The 14692-nt window shown below is 36.8% G+C and overlaps 1 protein-coding gene across 1 annotated transcript in view; it reads right to left on the bottom strand.

Annotated features, from left to right (window-relative positions):
* The window catches only part of parp14rs3 (poly(ADP-ribose) polymerase family member 14-related sequence 3), a 31201-nt gene that overhangs the window by 12771 nt on the left and 3738 nt on the right, over positions 1 to 14692 (bottom strand). The window contains exons 6-17 of the mRNA XM_081368770.1: positions 13281 to 13517; positions 8835 to 10873; positions 7914 to 7983; positions 7638 to 7742; positions 7443 to 7505; positions 7180 to 7356; positions 5705 to 5868; positions 5592 to 5622; positions 5377 to 5481; positions 4102 to 4164; positions 2360 to 2536; positions 678 to 850 (exon numbers count right to left, since the gene is read on the bottom strand). Coding sequence (XP_081224896.1) covers positions 678 to 850; positions 2360 to 2536; positions 4102 to 4164; positions 5377 to 5481; positions 5592 to 5622; positions 5705 to 5868; positions 7180 to 7356; positions 7443 to 7505; positions 7638 to 7742; positions 7914 to 7983; positions 8835 to 10873; positions 13281 to 13517 — 3404 coding nt within the window. The remainder of the gene's footprint in view (positions 1 to 677; positions 851 to 2359; positions 2537 to 4101; positions 4165 to 5376; positions 5482 to 5591; positions 5623 to 5704; positions 5869 to 7179; positions 7357 to 7442; positions 7506 to 7637; positions 7743 to 7913; positions 7984 to 8834; positions 10874 to 13280; positions 13518 to 14692) is intronic.

The raw sequence follows: 14692 nt of genomic DNA on the forward strand, positions 1-14692 counted from the left end.
AAAAAATTTAAGAGTAAATATCGGGATAGCTTTTCCCAGGTGGAAAGAGCTAATGAAGGAGAAAGACTTTGAAAGGGACGCTGAAGTCGCCTGCTTTCTTCTCGACAGGTAAGTAAATTTTACGGTCTAAATTACAAGCTTTTTTTCATTGCGTGGTAGTGTTATTCATTATATAGGCAGCATAACAGTAGAACATGTATAGTTAAACTCGACGAAGTGCTATTGGAAGACATGTTGTCATAGCTTCTTGGTACATAACGGCTACCGTAGTTGCAACACGCATTTGAAACAGCGAGGCGCTAGAGAGCACTATTCATTTGAATGCAAAATACAATTTCACCGCTAGATGGGAGAAATTCCTACACAGTGTACCTTTAAATCAAGATACATTTACTCGAGTCTTGTTTTCTGAAAAAATAATTCAAAATCAAGTGAGTTTTTGCTTAAAATGCCTTTAAATTAATTTTATTTTTCTGACTCCATTGGCAGATATTTTTTCTTGTTTAAAGCAAAAACTCACTTGATTTTGATGAGACTCAGAAAACAAGACTCAGTAAATGTATCTTGATTTAAGAATGTTTAGATATTTGTACTGGAAAACAAGAAAAAACATTTTGCAGTGAACGATCCCTCCTTTTTTCAGTCATCTTGGTTATGGTTATGGTTGGCATCACTACCTGTGCATTTGCAGCCCATGTTTTGAGACCTTTCTGAAACTCTTGTAGGACGCTGTCCTGGTTAATCACGATGTAGATGAGCTTGATCACAGTTGAGACGTTTGGAGTCAGATGATCTTCAAAGGCCTCCAGCATGGCAGCGATGGCATCCACAGCCTGAACTCCTCCACCACCTTTATGAATGAATGAATGAATAAATGAACAGAATCAGACTAATAAACATTTAATAACAGAATGAGACGTCATTCACATGCTGCAGTTAAACCTGTTTAAAGGCCCACTGAAGTGTCTTGGAACGATCAGCTTTGTTTGATGCGTTGACATAATTTCCACTGAAACAGGAAGCGAAGGCGGGACATATTGAATGGCTCCTCCTCCTTTTCAAATAGCCAATAGCGTTTAGTTTACCTCACAGACTGACAGCACCATGGAAGCGAATCCGAGCGCCGATGATACGTTGGATTCAATAGCAGAGATGTGAATAAATTCTAGCCATTTTATTCTTAACCAACGTGTACAGATGGAAAACATAATAAAACTCGAGCGTTTGAGCAACCGAACACACGTCTCCAACACATATTGCTCCGTGACGTGTCAACGTCGCATTGGCCAGGCGGTGTTTACAGCATAGGGGGCGGAGCTTTAGATTCTAAAGAGCATTTGATTGGACAGAAGATGTGATGAGACGCGGTGATCTCATAAAAATCCCTGATCCAATTTGAGATTTAAGTTTTGAATGCTTATATCTCCTAAATGCAAATTTTGTCATTGTTTTGGAGCTTATTCATAACTTTAAAGGTGCTGTATGTATCTTTTTCTCTCTGCTTAAGCATACAAATACCATAATATGTTTGCAGATATTGAGGAATGCTGAGTTCACATACTCGTTTCTCTGGGAAACACTTCTACAGCCAGTTGTTTGACTTTGAAATGTGCGTTTCCAGGCTGGGATGTCTGTTTTTGTTTTGGTCTGATACTGCAAGTTGCCAATTTTCATTGTCAATTGCGTTCGTTCCCCTTGCAATCTGCGTGAGCCGCGTCGAGTCTGAGGAGGAGGGGCGGGAGAGACAACAATCTCCAATTTTTTATTTTTTTTTACTTGGATTGCAGTACCTATTTCGACCACAAGCTGTCATTCTTACAGACTGCTCCTTTAAAGGGTTCATCGGATGCCCGTTTTCCACAAGTTGGTATGATTCTTTAGGGTCTTCATGTAAAGTTTGACTTCATGGTTAAAATTCCTCAATGGTTGTGTAAAACAATTCCCTTTTTACCTCCTCAGCTCTGTTCACAGCGACCCGTTTCGGTGCATGTCTCTTTAAATGATAATGAGCAACTGCTCACTTTATCACTCATAAAGTGATGCCTTGGCGGACAGTATACAAATGGCTGAGGGAGGAAATATGCTAATACGAGAAATATGCTAATAAGGGACAGTCCGTCAGCGGTCGTGGGCGGAGCATGAGCATTATGACATCATATTGCTCAGAAAATCCAAACGGCTTGATTATTGAGAGTGTTTAGGCTTTTTGAGGTGAGATACGTTTATATGCAAACACCATATAAAAGTGAATTTTGCATCTGATGACCCCATTAAGGCTATCATATTCATACTAAGAGCTAAACAACTAAAATTTTTATCTCAGTGGGCCTGAGGTCAATCTCTCAGCCGACGCTCGTACCGGTGCCGACAGCAGGGAAGGAGACGGTGGTGATCTGCTTCTCCTCGCAGCGCTCCAGGACCTTCTTCACGCGGGATCTGACCTCCGCCGCCGTGTGCGGGCCCACCATGTGAATGATGACATCACACTGCAGGTTCCCACCGCTGGTCACGGCTGCGACGTCGTTCTGCAACGGACCTTCACAGATAAAGAAACCAGAACGTCAAATGCTTGTTTAAAGGTGCACTAAAGGTTTTCGGTTCCTTGCCACTGTTGCCTTTGGCTTGCTCAGTTGGGGATATTTAATTTAATTTATCAATCAACGATACTATTGATCAGCATTACCAAACGTGGACGTTCCACTAGAAACAAACATTGATGCATTGTTTTAATTTGTTACTGTGAAGCTGCTTTGATACAACCTGTGTTGTGAAAAGCGCTACATAAATAAACTTGACTTGACTTGACTTGACTGTGTAATATTTAAGAGGATCTGTTGACAGATATGCAATATCATATACATAACTATGTCTCCAGTGGTGTATAAAGACCTTACTTAATGAACCGTTGTGTTTTTATTACCTTAGAATGAGGCATTTCTATCTACACAAACACAGGTCCGCTTACATCAACGCGTTTTTGTGTTGTTCTTCGTGCAAAGAAGCGAGCTAAAGTCGGCGAATAAAACACTGACACAATGATGGACAAGTTACAATAATATTCGTAATAACATATCGTTTTACTGAATAATTAAGTGGACGTAATTTCTTAATTTATCTTTGTAAAGAAACCTCTTGCTTAACTGGCTACTCTCTGCTGACGACATCACTTCCTGTCGGCCACTGGTTGCAATTCGCAACATCACCACTAGATCTTTATTTTTGCTCTGTGTGTTTTGAGGACTTTTAGTGGAACCAATAAACTTCTGTATGATTGTAAAGTGTGTTTGTGCATCTTTCATCATAACTCTTGCTGTGACACTTTGTATCTAATGGCATTTAGACTTTCTGTAACAGTTTACTTAAAGCATTTATGTGTAATGCATTATAACGGCATTCAATATGTACGTTAATATGCATTATATATTTTCAGAATCTTTGCAGATTCCTTGTTACATCTGAGACTGGTTGTTTGTCATGTGTTTAAATGCATTATACTTCCTAAATGCATATCAATGAATAGATGAGTGTTTTAATTTATTATAACTGTGGTTACAATTATTCATTCATGCATTATAAAGTGCATAATTAATGCTTTAAAATACTTTTATATATATTAGTATAGTGTCCGTATTATGACACTATTGTCTTTTTAGAGCTGTAGAATTTTAATTTGCCTCATATCTGATGAAGTTTGCATCATTGATTATGTTATTTTTTCTGTTTATCACCGTGAAGCTGCTTTGAAAATGTATAATCTATATTATAAAGCGCTGTAGAAATAAAGGTGAATTGACTTTTTGGTGTCACTGTGTGTGTGTGTGTGTGTGTCTGTGTCTGTGTCTGTGTGTCTGTGTGTGTGTGTATCATTTAATCCCACCAGACTTACAGACACATAATGATTTAATTATTTACATACTGTTAGTCATCCTCACAAGACATTAAAAATGGATTGAAAGTTTCTCACTTCAGTTTGTTTAACATTACCAGTCCCTGTCATTTGGTATCGGTTCGGCCCAATCACACCTGATCTCCAGAACATCTCTTGCTCATGAGATTGATTATCATCCAGGTTTGATTATGTGGTGTGTAAAGTTCTCTCACCGTGTTTTTGACACTCCTGCTCCACAGACGCTCCGGCTGCTTTAAATATGGCACCCGATACACCTGAGAAACATCATGTTTATAACATCATAATTCGGTGTAGGCTTGCATAGCCATTCAAACCATTCACAATGACAGCGAATACAGTACATGAGTTGTTTCTTATTCTATTACGAACTTATATTCTTAAACCATTTGAGTGAAGATTTAAATGAGTCATGACATGATAAATTAAAAATGCATTATTCTTTTGACATGTAAGAGGTCTTTGTACCATTAAAACATCCTGCAAGTTTCATAGTTTACAACGTCCTCCTCATTATAAACAGCATTTATTTAATCAAGCTCCAAAAACAGCTCGTTTTGATATTATATTAATGGCGTCCTGGATCATGTCGGAGGATTATATGTTTTTCGGGGATTGTTTTGTAAACGAGGCACAGTGTAATAGAGTTGTAATGGATCTGACAGCAGCTGCATCATAAACCCTGGTAGATCTAAAGCGTATTTTAAGCCCTATTCGGACGGGACTAGTATATCACGGAGAGGAGGGGTAAAGTAATAATCACCAGAGCTTCTCTGTGGTTTTAGTCTCGTCCGAATGTGCGTCTCAGTGATCGTCACGGACAATGTCAGTAAAGATTACGGCGACTTTTACCTTCAGTAAAAAGGTCTGGAAAAATGACCTCAGGTGATACTAATCCCGTGCGAATAGACCCACTGTTAATATGTACGTAAATATTCCGTCATTTCCTGTTTAAAAGTAGTTTTCCGCGGTTTTTCAAGCATGTAGACGCATGAAAAAGCATCAGTTGTGTTCTAGACGCTGGGACGAGTCTGTGGCAAAGCTCAAGTGTTTCACACACACCATCAGATCAGAGAGAAGATCGAACGCACTTGTTAGAGGCACAAAACATCTTTTAGCGTTAGATGAGTGCCTTTCACCAACACAATCCAATCTGAAGTTCATTAATACATCGTTCGACCGGACATAACTGTTTTATATATATAAATATAGGTTATGTGTGTTTGTGCACGTGATATCAGGAAGCAGCGTAACACACACATGACGACAGGAGTGACGGCGGTGTGTAAATCGAGTTACTCTCACACTTCTGCTAGTTTACTGAGATCTCTGATCCCGTGCGAATTTACAGACGTCCTGTGGTTAAATCACATCACTCCATCTACCCTTGTAAAGCTAATCCTGCCCGAATAGGGCTTTAGAGTAAATGATGTGTTCATATAAAAGTTGCATATTTTGATCATACCGACCTCCTCTCAGGCTCATGTCTCTGTTGGTGGTGTTTACAATCCCTCGGACAGTTTCTGTAGTGATGTCCCCTTTCTTTACCTCAATCCTGACACTTCCGATTTTGACTATAGAGGACGAGAAAGATTTAAAATATTCACTATTACATTGCAACAGGCTTATTGTGTATCTAAAACACTAGAGCATTGCTAAATAAGCATGAGGAGGTTGTCAAAACCTTGATTTTCGGGCATCTTGTTGCATGCAGGCTGCAGGAAAACAAATTGAACAAATTGAATATGATGGAAAAAGAAATCTGGAAACTATTTTTGTGAATTCATTGGTATTAACCTTGTTCCACACTTTAAAGTATTTGCGAAAGTCATCAAAGATCTTCTGATCGAATGCCACGATAGTGATGCTCCTGAAGCAGGAGGAGTTCGGCTCCTGCAGATGTTTCTCGATCGCTGTGAGAATGGCTTTGATGGATTCTTCCGGTTTAAAGCCGCCTCGTCCTGCGGGAAACGAGATTATTGCTCAGGACTTGATATTTCTTATGGAAGCCCTATTTCCGCCACGTAAGAAAAAATACATGCTTTCATAAATTATTATAACATTTAAAATATCATTACTCATAGTAATAAGAAAAAAGTCTATGTACTATTAAGTAGTATGTCATAATTTGGACTTTTTATCTAAATTTTTACTTATGACTTATGTCATATTTGTATCTTCATATCATGATGACTATATTTTTGTTCATAATTCTGACTATCATAATGACTTTTTGTCATAATGAGATAAACAGTCAAAATTCTGACTTATTAGATTTGAATTATGACTTAATATCTTAATTTTTTGACCATCATAATTATTATTTTTTATGTCAGCTTTTACTTTGTCATACTCATAATTATGACTTGGCATGCTATAATTATGACTTTATATCTCATAATGACAAGTCATAATTTTGACTGTCATTATTTCAACTTTTTATCTCGTAATTACAGTATGAAAGCATGTCATTATTATGATTTCTTTCATAATTTTGAGATAAGTCAAAATTATGACTCAGTACACCATAATAATGACTCAGTATGACTTTTTATGTCAGTTTTGAGACATTTTTTTTTTTAAATTGTTAGTAAAAAAAATGTATTATGCGTTTTTGTAATAATTTAGAAATTTTAAAAAGTCGAAATTATGACTTAGTACATCGTAATTATGACTTAATGTCATAATTTCGACTTTTTAACTCATAATCATAACTTAGTATGTCATAATTATGATTATATCTCATAATAACGTATGTCATAATTTCGACATAATTTTATCTCATAATTATGACATAATAATTGAAATAACCAGACATGCGAGATGTCGAATTGGTCACACAAGACTCACCCATGTATATTTATTGAAAGCCGTTATATGATTTTTGTGAGTCTTTCTTGCATATTTTATTGGAATTTCCTGCTTTAAATGATATCAGGCAATTTTAATTTTCAGAAAGTACATTAAAGGACATTTTTAAAAAGGTTTCTCCTGACAAAATATTAGAATTTATGACAGTAATGACATAATTATGACAGTCATAATTATGACATTTTGTCAATTATGAGATAAAAAGTCAAAATTATAACTTAGTACATCATAATATCAATTAGAACACTTTATATGTCATAATTGTAACTTTTTATGACATAAAAATGAATTTTTTCATCAATATTATGATTTTATTTTTCCCCTACGTGGCAGAAATGGTCTTCCATAATTCCTCTAAAAAAGAACATTTGTAAATATCAAACATTATGGTTATGTCATGCCTGTTCCGATGGCAGGAATGGCCAGAGTTGTGGCCATTGTTCCCTCACAGAGGTTCAACACCTTTCCCAGAGAGGCTGTGATGTCTGCGATCTTGTCCGGCCCGACCATCTGAGCGATGTTCTTACACTGAAGCGCCCCGGCGCTCGTCATCACGGCTGAACCTGCTTTCAGAGGAGCTGCAAACACACGTCCGAATCAAGTCTCTCAGCACGGCCATTATAATATAAGCATTCCTCAATATTCAGTGCCATTATGATGATACCTTGCTTTTTGCACTCATCAGCAACAGATTTCCCTGCAGCTTTTAAGATGGCACCAGAAACGCCTGTAAAATGATGATGATTGGATGGAAATGAGACTGGGAAACACTGCATGAAGGGTAAGTGTGATGATGATGATGATGATGATGATGATGCAAGTCTGTTTAGTATTGATGCTATAGCAAAGAAACACTTACCAGTGTCAAGATCTAAAGTTTTGTTGGATGAATTCACTATGACATCCACCGTTTCTTTGGTAATGTCACCCTTTTTGAGGCATATTGGCACACCATTGATCCGCACTGATGGAATTCCCAGTCATGTGAAAAGAAAAGTACATTAACAATTCATAAGTACATAAGCTTTTATCCAAAGTGTTCAAGGTATACATTGTATTAGTTTCTGCAATCGAGCCCATGACCTTGATGTTACTATATGAGCTACAGGAAGGCATAAAAAAATATATATAGTACCTCTTTTGTCTGATCCATGTTTAATCATCCGGGATTGAAGGGGGATTTTTATTGACATGTCAGGAAATCCCTGTTAATGATAAAATACAGGTGATCAATAAAAATAAAATAAAAAGATGCACTGCAAAAAAAGATTCTCTTCCTCAGTATTTTTGTCTTGTTTTCCAGGATTAAACCCATACCGAGTTTGTACATTTCCAAAAAATTTATTTATTGAAAGCCGTTATATGATTTTCGTAAGTCTTCCTTGCATATTTTATTGTCATTTCCTGCTTTAAATTATATTAGGCAATTTTTATTTTCAGAAACTACATTAATGGACATTTTTAAAAAGGTTTCTCCTGGCAAAATATTAGAAATTTTATTGAATATCAAATTGAAATGTTTATTATTATTATATTTTTGTGTTTTAATTGTTTGTAGAGATAATATTCTTAAACGATTGCAATATTTTATCAATATTTTGTAGTGTTTTAAATTTTATTACCTTTGAGTTTGCCTTGAATATAGCCTTTGATGATGATGATATGGCGTAAAATGATGAATAAATAAATATTGTTTTCCAGCACAAATATCCATTCTTAAAACATTCTTAAATCAAAATACTTGAGATGCAAAATGAAGATATTAAGTCGTTTCCTTAAATAATATTCATCAAAATTATGTTTTTTGAGCTTCAAACAATAAAAAAAATCTAACAAAATCATTTAGTTTTCTCTTTAAATTAAGTTTATTTTCTGACTTCAGATATTTGTTCTTGTTTTAAGCATAAACTCACTTAATATCTTCAGTAGCTTTTCCAGTAAATATATAATGATTTAAGAATGTTTAGATATTTACAAGACAAAAACACTGAGGAAGAACCACTTTTTTGCAGTGTTGTTAAACATTTAAGGTTTGTAAATTAGTAGGGGATCGTACTAGTTCCTGGATCAGAGCGTTGAACTCCTCAACGATCTTCCCATCTGAATCCACAACACTGATATTTCTAATATTTTTAGGTGAATTCTGAAGCTCGGAGCAGAACTGCAGAACGGCTGCTCGGATCGCCACGCAACTTTCTTTAACGGAGAATCCAAAGGTTTCGCAACCAATTGCCGGCATTGCAATGGAAACGCATCCTTTCCCCTCGGCTTCCAGGAGACAGTTTTTTACGGACGACTGAAGGTAGACCGAGTCCAGCGCTTGACCTTTCTGCGGAAGCACGGCGTAAATGAGCGTCTCGGCGTTGAGTTTTCCGGCGTCGCTGACCAGCACATCTCCAGGTAAAAGACTCTGCTTTTCCTTCTTGGGAGTTTTACACACTTCTGAAATCTTCTCGCCTCCAAACTTGAGAAAGCGCTGAGCCATGGGGTTATTAAAATCTAGATTTCCATCCATCGTACAGATCAACGCGTCGGCTGTGAAATGGTGCACGTCTCCCTCAATGATGCTCAGAGTCATGAAATCGCCTATTCTGTGTGTGAAGCTCTTCGGAGGAGCAACTATGTGTTCTTGTGATAAATACAGGTTGCACTGCTTCTCTCGGGCTTTTGTTTTCAGGTTGTCTTCGTGCTTTTCCAGAACCTTGGCTTCTCCTGCTTTGCGATACTCGTGCTTCTCCATGACAATGGATGACAGCTTCTGCTGTACGGCATCCACGGCATCTTTAATGTTGTCTTTAGGCGCTGTGACCTTCAAACAAGGAGAATTTGACGCTTTGCACGCAAGCAACGAAGCGCCAAGCCGCTTGAGTTGAGGGAGATCGGACAGATTCAGGCAGGAGTCCATGAACTCGACCTCTCGCACAGATTTCAGAGGGACGTTTTCAGTCACTGGTTCCTTGGTCTCTAGATATCGCCTCACTTTTCCCGTAACATCCACAACTGCGTTGGAAAGCCCGCATATTATAACCTGCATGTCTGATTGTGCGATCCTGACGCCGTTTGCTTTCTCGCTTTCATCCTGAAGATTCCTGAGAAAGCGTGTTAAAGCGTCACCAGTTTGATTGGGAGAAATCAACACAACCTCCTCTTTGAGAATCACCCCGATTTTGTCTTCAGCTCCCTTCAGGTTTTCCCTATCAACCAAGATCCCGAAGAAATCCTTTCGGTTTAGGAATCTAGCTGGAATGTGGTTGTCCTGCTCAACCTTTTGAAGATCCAGCGACTTAAGAAAGTCAATCAGATGCGAAGAAAGCTTCAGCTGGTGCGTGATTATGTTCTTCTGTGCGTTTTTGATGAGCATCTCCACTGAATGTACTTTCTCCTTCAAACCTTTGAGGGAAATAATATGCAGTTTCTCATCATGGGATAAACTCACCTGCCCTAGTTTGGACTGTACGCGCTCTTTTATTAGATCAAATGTCTCTCTGCAGTCTAGTTGAATTGTGGCTTCGATCGTGTTTCTTTCCACTTCAACCTCGACAGCGGCGTTCTTCAGGAGAACCCTGATTTTATCCGAAAGGATCCTGACCTGCTCTTTCACTCCAGAAATTACAACTTTAGAGTTGCGCTCCTTAAAGGAGAACGCTGTATCAGCCGTGACGAGAGCGTCGCACTCCTTTTCAACTTTCCTCCAGACGTCCTCCTCTACTGTCAGCTCTTCTGTGTCGAATCCACTCAAGAACGACTGAACTCCTCTCATTATCTTGGACTCCCACGTTGGTGCGATTTGCAACGCGGTCAGAGACTCTTTATTGACGTCCATCTCCAGTTTTATTTCACTTGCTAATGCAGTGCTGTCAATGAGAACTTTGGCATGGAGCAGTTTGGCATCGCTTTCCAGTTGTTTTCTATATCGCTCATTGCTTTCAAAGAATTGGAGTAGATCTTCACTGACAGAAATGTTGACTTTTGTGGTGGTGTCAGTCAGGGAGGGTTTTTCTCCAGTTAAAGCCTTTTGCAAACTTGAGTAAAACAGTGAAGCGTGAACATCTGTGCCGCAAACACTGTGTTTCTGTTCCACCACTGCATGTGCATCTATTGAAATAGAAGAGACAGTAAAATTATTTGGTAACACTTTACAATGAGGTTCATTAGTTAACAATGAGCAATACATTTGTTACAATATTTATAAATCTTTGTTAATGTCAGTTAATAAAAATCCAGATGTTCATTGTTTGTTCATGTTAGTTCACAGCGCATTAACTAATGTTACCTTTGATTTTAATAACATATTAGTAAATGTTGACATTAATATTAACTAAGATTAATAAATGCTGAAGAAGTGTTGTTCATTCTTAGTTCATGTTAACTAAGGTAGTTAACTAATATTAACTAATGAACCTTATTGTAAAGTGTTACCAATTACTCTAAATAGGCTTGTTTACTTCCTCAGTATTTTTGTCTTATTTTCCAGTAGAAGGGGGGGGGGGGATCCACTGCTGCTTCAATGTATATGTAATGAGTGATTATAATCAAGGTATTAATCAATATTTTTCCTTCTAAATATCAAATGAGTTAAATGACTTCTCTGGAGATTTAACTTTGCTATAGAAGTTACCAGTGTTATTACTGAAATGTTCTTTTCATGTATTCTTTAATGTCAGTATTTGATATCTGAATGCAGTAACAGTGCTTGCCTATTTATCCCGGCTTCCAGAAATGAAATAGGGACTGGTTTTGTGTTTGAGAAAGGTCTTCAACGTGTTTAAACATATAGGGGTCATTGAAGTCTAGTCATAGTTTAAGGGACCATTTCTCAGTTAAAGCCTATACTTTTCATTTAGACTAAAGTGTCCCATCCTGAGAGAAAGAACTTGTTATCTTGATGTTTTGAGACGAGACTCCTGTTTATAGTTAGAGCCTGGCCAAATCCAACCTTGGAAAATATGTGTGTCGGTGTGTGTGTGTCTCCTTGCTTACAGGTTAAGGAATCACTGGCATTGTTGGAGATTGAGATTGAGTTGTTGTTCGGGACATGCTGGCACCCAGCAACCCAAATCTGCGACCTAGAAGGTCACGACGTGCCTAACTTTAGGGTTTGAGTGTCAGCTGCATAATCAATGGAGATATGCTTCAGTCTATCTTTATATGTGTGGAAAATTACTATGTTTATCAATTTCTTGGCCAATGAGAATCATTCAACCTGTAAGCAATGACGTAGCTTAGACCTTGGAAATGGTATAACTGCTGTGATCTTTGTAACTGTAAGCGGGGCGGCCTACGAACTCCTGTGTGAGTCTTGAAGCTGAACTTCTGCTGATGAAACTGCAAACTATCTTCAGTAAAACTTTTCTTCAATTTTTTATAATTCTGACTCCGGGTCTTCTTTCAAACATCTGGTCCTTGGGTCCTAAACTGTTAACCCCTAACACAAGATACAAGCAAAATTACACAAGTTATTAAGTCTCGTTTTCTGAAAAAAGTATCAAAATGATGGGACTTTGTGCTTAAAACAAGAACAAATATCTCAGTTTTCCCTTTAAATTGAGATTCTTTTTCTAACCCCATTTGCAGTTATTTGTTCTTGTTTTAAGCATAAACTCACTTCATTTTGATACATTCTTCAGAAAACAAGACTTAATATCTTATGTCATTTTGCTTGTATCTTGATTTAAGAATGTTTAGATATTTGTACTGGAATACAAGACAGAAATACAGATTTTTTTAATAATTTTTTTAGGGATGCACCGATATGAACATTTTGGCCAACACCAATACAGTAATTCTTTATATTTGAAAGCCGATAACCGATATATTGGCCGATAAATCTAAATCCAAGTTTTTATATATTTTTTGAGAGCCTGATTAAAAGTCTCACCATTAAAATCCATTTTCCAAGCATACAAATTAATGATGTTCTTTTATAGTTAATTCGGTAACACTTTATTTTACAGTGTCCTTGTTACATATGTTACATGTACTTACCATAGTAATAATAACAGTAAATTATGCATAATTACATGCAACTAACCCTCAACCAAACCCTAATCCTACCCTAACCCTATAGCAAGTACATGTAGTTGCTTAATATTACTCAGTACTTAAATATATAATTACACTGTAACAATGACACCTTAAAATAAAGTGTAACCGTTAATTTTATAGCGTATATGACAGATTTGCGATGCACATGTTGCACTTAACTGTATTTTCCTGTTTTGAAGTGATTCCAATCATATTTCAAGCAATTCAAAACCATCATGGTGAACAGTGTGCATCTGTGTCTCAGCTTAAGGAAATAATCTATTATATATCGGCTTTAATATATATATAATAATATAATATCGGCCAAATTTTTTTATCGAGCTGATAACGATAACATTAAACATGAACATATATCGGCCTATACCGATATGTTGACCGATATATATCGTGCATCTCTATATATTTTTGCAGTGTATGGTGTTAAATGAATATTTCATCATTGCATCTGAAAACCAACCATCACAGTTCCCAAAGGTGATGACCGCGCTTGTTCGTCTGTTGATCCATATGAAGTTCTCGATATCTCCTCCTCCGCTCTTCTTCCTGTTGCTGAAGAAAAGGGTCAGAATTTCTTCACTGATCTTCTCCAGATCTCCCTGGACCAGGACCGAGTCCGTCCGCTCCATACGCGTCACTCCGATGTCTCGGCCCTGCAGTTGCTTTGAGGTGCATTTTCTTATAAATGATTTCACATCTGTTGATAAAATGAAAAAGGAAGAAAAATTATCTTGGATGCATGTTCTTATGAAATGCTCAGAGAATTGAATATGTCGTCATTAACTCTTATTTGAATGTTGACCACAGCCGGCAGTCATTCATTTTCTCCAGTTAAAGACTTCACTCTTATAAATAAAGGTTTCCGAAAGCGTTTGTTTTTTGCACAGCAGTGCCATAGAAGAGATATTTTTAGTTCCCCAAAGAATCTTTCAGTGATCATTTTTAATTTCTTAAAATAACCTCTTTTTTTTCTACGTGCGAAGAACATTTTAATAATCTAAAGAACCTTTTTACACTTTAAAGAACCTTTAGCGAATTGGAAATGTTCCATGGATATTAAAGGTTCTTCATGGGACCATCAATGACAATAAATAACCTTTATTTTTAAGAGTGTAAAACAGTGAAGTGTGAACATCTGTTTTTAATGTTGACAATGTGCATATTTACTGGTGCCCTGGATGAGATGTTTCGTAATTGATTACTTGTATTGATCAAAGTTGCTGAATCGTAAACAAGTGTTTCATGAGAATATAAAACACAGCGCTGGAGAGTGGAGACAGAAGATGGTGTCAAATGTTGGTCACTTTTCTTCCTATTGATGGAGAACTGAACATTATTTACGGAAGGTGATATTTTATATTTTTTTGGTTCCCCAAAGAACATTTTCTTAAAAGAACCATTTTTTTCTTACTGTGAAGAACATTTTAATTGTTTAAAGAACGTTTTTCCACTTTAAAGAACCTTTAGTGGTTCCATGAATGTTAAAGGTTCTTCATTGAACCATTAATAAAGATCCTATAAATATTTGCTTTTATTCCTCAATGTCCTCTTGTTTTAATGTCATTAATGATTCATTTTCAGATTATTTGCAATGATGAAAGGAGGTTAAGATTTAGCACAAACTGTAGAGGTTAGATCTGAAAATCTGTCATGTGAATACTGTATTAAAATCATGAATTACTATTAAAATGAGCTGAAAAAAACAATCATTTTTGTCTTGTTTTCTATTACAAATGTCTAGACACTCTTAAATCAAGATACATTTACTGGAGAAGCAAAATGACTGAAGATATTAAGTCTTCTGTTTTCTGATCAAAATTAATTGGGTTTTGCTTAAAACAAGAAAAAATATCTGCCAGTCGAGTCAGAAAA

Source organism: Scardinius erythrophthalmus, assembly GCF_964197995.2.
Source record: "Scardinius erythrophthalmus genome assembly, chromosome: 6".
In the NCBI taxonomy this organism is placed as follows: domain Eukaryota; kingdom Metazoa; phylum Chordata; class Actinopteri; order Cypriniformes; family Leuciscidae; genus Scardinius; species Scardinius erythrophthalmus.